Below are 8,367 nucleotides of genomic sequence, written 5' to 3' on the forward strand. Positions count from 1 at the left end.
ACGACTCTTTTTTGGTGGAGTTTGATTGTCTTCTTTTTCGATAAGTCACAACTATCCACCCTCCGTTATCATCTTCAACGAGCACATCTTTCTTTTTGGAATTTTTTGTTTAAATCTCTTGTTAGAACCGAATGACTATAGACTCGAAGGCTCCAAACTGGATCAGGTTTTGTCTTTGAACATGGGATACAGATAGTGTTGGAACACTTGAAGTCGTCGCTACTGTAGCGTGATTTGTCTGAGCTACTTCATCCAAATCTAGCTCAATCTTCTTTTCACGAGCTAACTTCAGAATTCGTTCCTTCAGCACGAAACACCTTTCCACTGGGTGACTAACGACCCGATGATACTTGCAGTAGTTAGGATCATCTACTTTTCCTGTTTGTTCCAGCTGCTTGCATTTCAGTAGTTGAATAAGTTGCTTTTCTAGCAGTTGCTCCAATCTTTCTTTAAGAGTTGGACGATGCTTCTCGTCTTCATTGTGCCTTCTTTCAAATTTTTTTTGTTTTTCTTTAGAGGAAAATTTCAGCGGGGTCACATGAACGACCATAGATTCTTTTGTAGCACTATCCACAATCTTTTCAGTACCTTTAGCTTCATTCTTGTATTTTCTCCCTTTAGGGGCTAGAAAATCTTTAGTTCCCCTATTGGCGATGCTTAGCTTCATATCATGAGCGCGTGTTGCCAACTCCTCAAACGTATGAGGTTTTATCCCTTGTAAGATTTAAAAAAGTTCCCAGTGTATGCCCTGAGTGCACATCTCCACTGCAGATAATTCAGTGAGTCTATCTTTGCAATCCAGACTCAAAGCTCTCCATCGGTTGATGTAGTCAATGACCGACTCTTCTTTCTGCTGCTTTGTGTTCATCAGCTCCATCATGCTAACAGTGCGCCTTATGCTATAGAAGTGGTTAAGGAACTCTCTTTCCAACTGTTCCCAACTATCAATCACTTCGGCTCTAAATCAGTATACCAATCGAAAGCATTTTCTTTCAAGGTATGGACGAACTGCTTTACTAGCTGGTCTCCTCTGATTCCTGCATTCGCAGGTTTCAATGAAGTGTACAACATGTTGTTTTGGATTGTCCTTTCCATCTAACTGCTAGAACTTTAGAGGTTGATACCCAGCTGGCATTCTCAGGTTGTCGATTCTCTTGGTGTACGACTTAGAGTACATAAAGAAGGACTATGATGGTCTTCTGTACTGGGCCCTTATGAAGTTTGCAATCATATCCTGCAGTTGTTAAATTGATAGGGTGGCGACAGAGGTAGATTGTTGTGACTGGCCTTCCTAGAAGACAGTCTTTCCTTTGTCATTGGCTTTCATAGTTGGAGATAGACTCGACTCAGCAGTTTCTCGAGCATGTATTTCATCTCTTAAAGTAGTGATTTAATGATCTCGCTCTTCTACCGCTTTCCTAAGGAGATTTATCTTTATCTCCATCTTTGCCATGGTCGACTCAGTCATTACGTCAGTCATCATGACAGACACTACATCAAAATGTGATTCTTTCTCTGATAGATCAGTAACAGAAGCATAGTTGTCGAACAAGGCTTTTCTCTGATGACGATCCCGCCTTTAGGAGATTCCATCAGCTGGTCCCATATTTTCCTCGTGATGACAGAGCTTATGTAAGTGTTGCTTGCGACGATAGCTTTGGATGGAGCTTTCTTTGGTGCCATTTGTAGATTTTTTGACTTGGATAACGAGAGAGATGAGAGGTAGATAGGTCCTACTGGGCGTGCCAATTTGGTCGCACGAGATTTCAATAGAAATTTATTTCATGGAACTTGAACTATGTATTTGTATTAATTTTATGAAAAGTGAATACAATCTCTAATACATAATATTTTGATGCTTTCAAAATAAACTATAGTCTTTAAGCTGGTTGATCTTCTTGAATGATCCGACCTTTGGACTTGTTGATCGATTTTCTTGAATGATCCGATCTTTGGGCTTGTTGATCTTCTTGGATGATCGGTCTTTGGGCTTGTTGATCTTCTTGGACGATCGGCCTTCGGGCTTGTTGTTTTTCTTGGACATTCGACCTTCGGGCTTGTTGATCTTCTTGGACAATCGGCCTTTAGGCTTGTTGATCTTCTTGGATGATCGACTTTTGGGCTTGATGATCTTCTGGGACGATCGATCTTTAGGCTTGTTGATCTTCTTGGATGATTAGTGTATGCACGAGGCTTCCGAAGAAACTTATTTCGTGGAGTTGAACTTAGATGTTATTTTGATGCAATGATTCGATCTCTAGTACTTGATCCTCTGATTCACTCTTGGTTGAATGCATACGTTTGATGTATAGAAGTAGAGCGTGTGGATGTTCTAGAGCTTGGATTCTTGGAAGAATGCTTGTATCTCCAAAGGACTTCGGTCTTCAGAATGCTTGTATCTTCAAAGGACTTCAGTCTTCAAGCGTGGTCAGATTGCTTGTATTTTCAAAGGACTTCGGTCTTCAGATCTTTGATATGTCTTTTGATCTTCAGAGCTTTAGTGTCTTCTGATCTTTAGAACTTTGATATGTCTTTTGATCTTTAAAGTTTTAGAGAAGTTATGTTCTCAGATCCTTGGAGCTTCAGACTTCAGATACTCAGAGAGATTTTGCCTTCAATTCGTTCTTCCCTAAATGAAGAGATAGGGTCTCTATTTATAGAGGTCTCTTATGGGCCTTACATGGATTTGGGCCCAAATTGGGCTTGGTTGGTCCATGGGTCTAGCCTTTGGACCCAATTAATTGGATTTGGGTCTGATATGACATTCGGGTCAAATTCAACCTATTTTTGGGCTTAGTTGAATTTTAACCCAAATAATAATATCAAATTAGGCCAAATTAATCTTATTTGATTCAACGATCACGATGAAACTACGTGGTGTCATCAAATTTTGTCTTCAACTTCAATTTGGGACACATGTCACCTCGTAGTTGGTCCCAAATTTGATCATTTGGTATTTAAAATTTCAGATCTAACGAATTAGGTCTCTAGATAAATTAATCCAAATTTTCCTTAAATTTATTTAAAATTTCAAATCTTTACAAATATAGTTAAATTAAATAGCTTACCTCCTAAATTCAATTTTGACCTCAATTTAACAAAATAATTTCCAAACAATTTAAGATAATTTAAAGAAAATTTACATGAATATTCGGGGTTTTACAATTATACTTTAATGTTAAAGACTAAAAGTGAATATTCACACGAGATTTTCGGAGAAACTTGTTTCGTGGAGTTGAACTGAGTTTGTGTGGGTGTAGATGTTGGTTTGATGCGTTGTGGTTCAATCTATAACATTTGATCCCTGATTCTCTCAGTTGAATACGTTCGCTTAATTTGAAGAAGCGAAGCGCGTGACATTCTTGAAGTCCAAGTGTTGTCTTCAAGGAAGTGTACGACTTCAGGAGTCTAGAGTCTTCTAATTGTTGGTGAATTCTTTCTAGGCTGGAATGTAAAATTACTGACTCCCACAAATGAAGAGAGATTCTCTATTTACAGAGTTCTTTGGTGGGTCGTGGGCTTGGGCTTGGTTGGTGCATGGGCTTGCCTCTTGGGTCTCATTAGTTGAACTTGAGCTTGGTTGGTCCATAAGCGGGCCCAATTAGTTGGATTAGGGTTTGATTTTACATTTGCATCAAATTTAGCCCATTTTTGGACTTAGTTGGACTTTGACCCAAATAGTAATATCAAATTGGGCCAATTTAATCTATCTGATTCAACAGTCATGATGAAAGCACGTGGTGTTATCGGAATTTGTCTTAACTTCAATTTGGGACACATGTCAACTCCTAATTAGTCCCAAATTTGATGATTTGGAATTTCGTCATGAATGACGTGGTCCAAAATTTCTCTTTCAATAGTGAATATTTAGGGCAAATGAAAGTTAAAAGTGTAACTTATAAAATCTCATGGTAAAATTGTAACATTTGAAACTTAACTATATTACCAAACTCAAAACTTAAAACTAAAAGGTTTTGTTTGGTTTAAAATTTTAATTAATAATATATAAAAATGAATGTAAAAAAAAGAGAACAAAAGAGAACAAAATATGATACGTTAATAATGAAAGTTTATAAAAAAAAGATTTCGTGATCTCTAATATAAGTATGTTAGTTGAGTTATGTTCAATTTGACTATTAATAATGAAAGTTAAATCTTAGAAAATGACTCAAAATTATAATATGTTATAAATAATGAATGATCTCTAATTAATATAATTCAAAAATAACTATTCGATTATAAAAAATCAATAAACAATCAAGTATAATTATTAAAATTTTATTTTTCCTAACTTAATTTAACTAATGAAATATATTATTAGCTAATTAATTAATTTGTATATCTAATTATTTGCATTCATTTAATAAATTTTTTTATTTGTATTGAGGAACTAATTAAATATTTTAATATATTATTAGTAATTTATTAAAATAAATATTTATATTAATTTTATTAAATTCATGTCAATTCATTAATTAGTTAATTAACTATATTCAATATAAGGTGGACGAATAGAAAACTCATAGTTCTCGTCTTCGCAAAATGTATAGAAAATTCAACATTCTATAAAAGTATGGAAAACCTTTGTAAGTAAAAGATGTCTCAGAATAATTTATTACATAGGTATTGAAATTTGTATAACAAACATTAGTTAGCTTGGATCAATTTTTATCTAAAAAAACCTCAACCAAACAACCTCAGAATATATCATTTGAAACTAGGTACCAAATAGCAACTAAACTCAAAATTAAATGAGGCAAGGGTTATCATCAAAATATAATAGCCATATATTGGTACACTAAAAACTATTTCAAAACTTTCAATTAGTTACCTTCAATGATATTTGAAAATATTCATTTGCTATAGTATTTGTTATTTAATACAGATTTTACTATTTTACATACATCATTTTCTTATTATTTACTATAGTATTTACTATTTCCTTTTTAAATTAAAATAATTTACACATCAAACACATACTATTATAATTCAAACTAAAATAATCTAAACCTCAAATACAAATTATCATAACTCAACTATAATAACTAGTTCATTATCCGTAACATCTACCATGATAATCCAATGGCAAGTGTTTAGAGTTGCAAAGCAAAATGTTAGTAGCCTCTAAAGTTCAGTGCTCCACATCCACACAAAATTCAAACCACCAAATCCCTTTCAATTTCTACGCTCTTCCACCTCCATCTCCTACCATTATCATTCCTCCATTCTACAATTCGTCTCCAGAAATCATCGTTTCTGGTTTCGAATGGGAACCACATTGTTTACCATTAACCCATTTTTCTCCTTCTGTCACCAACCGAACCTTCCTTCTCCCCTTCTTCATCCCAACTCTTTTCTCCCTAAACCGGTTTCCGCCGTCCATGGTGGCCAACAGGAAAACCCCAACTTGTCTCCCACGCTGAATCGGAGATGGGTTTTGGTGTCCGGTGTTTCTTTGCTTTCTTCTGCGGCTTTGGGGCTGCCTAAGGACTGTTTGGCTGCGGTTAAGCAAGGCCTTCTTGCAGGGAGGATTCCTGGGTTGTCTGAACCAGATGAACAGGGTTGGCTTTTCCTCATTTCCATTTCTACTTTACATTTATCAATCTTCTGCTTCCTGCAATCTCTGGGTTATCAAACTCTTTTCTTTATTCCACTCTTAACTCTATCAATTTAATTCTTCTTGTTTTAAGTTTGGAACGATTTGTAGTCTTTCATATTGGTTATATTCTAAGTATGGTTTATGAACTTCAATGTTTATATCTAATATAACGTTAGAAAGTATTTTATAGTTCTAGTGTTCAATAGGTTTGAGATTTGAGGTCTTTGGCATATTCATAAATTTTTGTAAGAAAAAATAATTAATGAATCTATTATTAATAAAATTGATTTGTTTTGTCCATAGATCATTAGTTTATGTATTTTTAAATAAATATAAAATAGGTCGAGGATGTATCAGACGTAAATTTAAAAATTCAAGGATATATTGGATACAAAATTGAAAGTTTAGGGTTTATTATAAAAGATTTTAAAGTTTAGAGACCTAATTGACACAAACTTGGAGAGGTACAATGACGAAACTTGTAGTCTAACTTTTAAAATTTGTAACGTTAACGATGTACTCCATGTACTTTTAAATTTATATGATGGTTCAGTTTCTATACTGACGAATCTTGTTAAGTTGTAATAAGATTCTCTTTACTCCTGTAGGTGGATAAATCTTTAGGGACCGAATGTGTTTTAAATTTAGAGGATAGATACTGAAAATGATGCAGAATTTACTGTTTTCCTTTTGGTGATGGTAATTATTGGGCTTTCTCAATTGTTCTATTTCAGCATCTCTGTTTTCTGAAAATGTATGAACTTAGTGTCTAATATTTTTTTTTGTTTAATTAAATTGTAATGAAAACTAACCTGTCATCTTATAGAGATACCATGTCATCTTCTACTTGAAAGAATACAAGGGCATACGAAAAAAAATAAAAAATAAAATTGATACCTGATGTCATGTATACTTTTTGTGCTATTTTAATTGAATACTGAATCGATATATTCACAAAAATGTAGGGGTTAGAATGAAATAAATGAAACAACAAGGAGTACAATTTCATTTTGACCATTGAATGCTTTCAAACTGCTTTCCCTTTTCATCTCAAGCTTAGCATATCTTGTTTCTCGTTTGTTGCCTGCTCAGACAGGTTGGAGGACATATCGTAGACCCGACGAGAAGTCCGGTGGGCATGGAGTTGGATGGAGTCCTATTATTCCTTATGCCTTTTCAGTTCCACAAGATTGGGAAGAGGTAAATGTTTCGACATTCCCCTTTTAAATTTTAACCTCATTAAAGATGCTGATGAAGATCAGAGAAACTAATGAAACTTGATCAACCACTTAAACTAATAGGATGTTGACATGGCTTGTTAGGCTGGTGCTTTGGGTTGTTTTGATCCTCCACGTCGAAGGCTTACTAAGTGGCCATCCACCTAGAATTTTAAAATTCAACGAGTTTCTTGACAGTTAAATGTTGTACGGTCAGTTGTCCTTTGCGATAAGTTAAAAGAAAACTTGCAATATCTTTTGGAAGTTGTGTTGGGAATGTCCTTGTTGATTAGAGGAGTAGAGTGAGGCCTGTATATATAAACATAGTAAAGATCCAATAATATCTATTCCCAATTTGTTTCTCTGCTTGGAATTGAAAATTCTCCTACTAATTAGATATCTCCATGCAAGTTAGTTTCACGTTCATCTTGATTAATGCAGAGATGAGACAATGTGCTTTTGTGTTGCAGGTTCCTGTGTCCATTGCTGATCTAGGTGGAACAGAAATTGATCTCAGATTCGGAAGCTCAAAGGAAGGTCGACTGTTTGTTATCGTTGCACCTGTTCGTCGATTTTCTGATGGTGCATTTCCCTGAAACTTTATGCTTCTTGTTCAGCTTTCCATTCCAAAGAAACTATACTGCCACTCACTCTTCTGAGTTCTGATTTTGTCATTGTCCTGTCAAGTTATCGGCGAGGATGCAACCATTGAAATGGTTGGACCTCCAGAGAAAGTAATCAATGCATTCGGCCCGGAAGTGATTGGAGAAAATGTAGAAGGAAAGGTAATCAGCATGAGCGTGGCAGAGCATTCTGGAAGAACATATTATCAGTTTGAATTGGAGCCTCCTCATGTTATAATCACAGCGACAGCGGCCGGAAATCGCCTCTACCTATTCAGTGTAACAGCAAATGGTAAGAGCCTACCAAGAACGCCTTCTTGATATGATATAGGTTTGTTTTCCATTAGAACTGAAGGAAGCTTTTTTCTTGGGGTTGTTATAGGTCTTCAATGGAAGAGACATTACAGCGACTTGAAAAGGATAGCGGATTCCTTTCGTGTTGTGTGATGAAATTGTTTCGAAACTAGTTGGAGTATGCATACATAGTGTGATTTACAGAACAACAGTTGGTCAAAGCCTTGTGATGGGTTCCTTTATGGCGTTAAAGCCTTGAGGTTTTTGTTTAATTAGTTGCCTTGCATTATCATATGTTTATACTTCTTCTATTTGATGGCAAACACATGGCTCTGATATACTGAGTTGTAGTTTGTATCTACCTGAGAGAATTAATATCATCATGTAAAGTGATTGAAATTGAAGGGTTGATAAAAATTTATAATCCCTAGGTCACTGATATATAAGAACAATGTTAAAGAGGAGTTGTAATATTAACACCTAAAATACATCAAACACACCTAGCAAGCAAAGTTTTAAATATTCGGATTTTATTTTATTCTTCTATGCAACACACCATGTTAAATAACAATTTGATTTTTTTATTTTTATTTTTTAGTCATTGAAAATTAAAATTATTAGCAGTGCTTTTTTC

General features: G+C 34.9%; 1 protein-coding gene across 1 annotated transcript; it reads left to right on the plus strand.

Annotated features, from left to right (window-relative positions):
- Positions 1–5,068: 5,068 nt before the first annotated feature.
- Positions 5,069–8,132, plus strand: LOC120085100 (thylakoid lumenal protein (Mog1/PsbP/DUF1795-like photosystem II reaction center PsbP family protein)). Its single transcript, XM_039040959.2, has 5 exons — positions 5,069–5,561; positions 6,696–6,799; positions 7,287–7,398; positions 7,504–7,731; positions 7,822–8,132. The coding sequence occupies exons 1-5, from the start codon at positions 5,267–5,269 to the stop codon at positions 7,884–7,886; spliced, it is 804 nt and encodes a 267-aa protein (XP_038896887.1). The 5' UTR covers positions 5,069–5,266; the 3' UTR covers positions 7,887–8,132.
- The last annotated feature ends 235 nt before the right edge of the window (positions 8,133–8,367 follow it).

The sequence above is a fragment of the Benincasa hispida genome, chromosome 9, assembly GCF_027475165.1.
Source record: "Benincasa hispida cultivar pf3 chromosome 9, pf3_genome.v1.1, whole genome shotgun sequence".
Taxonomy (NCBI): Eukaryota; Viridiplantae; Streptophyta; class Magnoliopsida; order Cucurbitales; family Cucurbitaceae; genus Benincasa; species Benincasa hispida.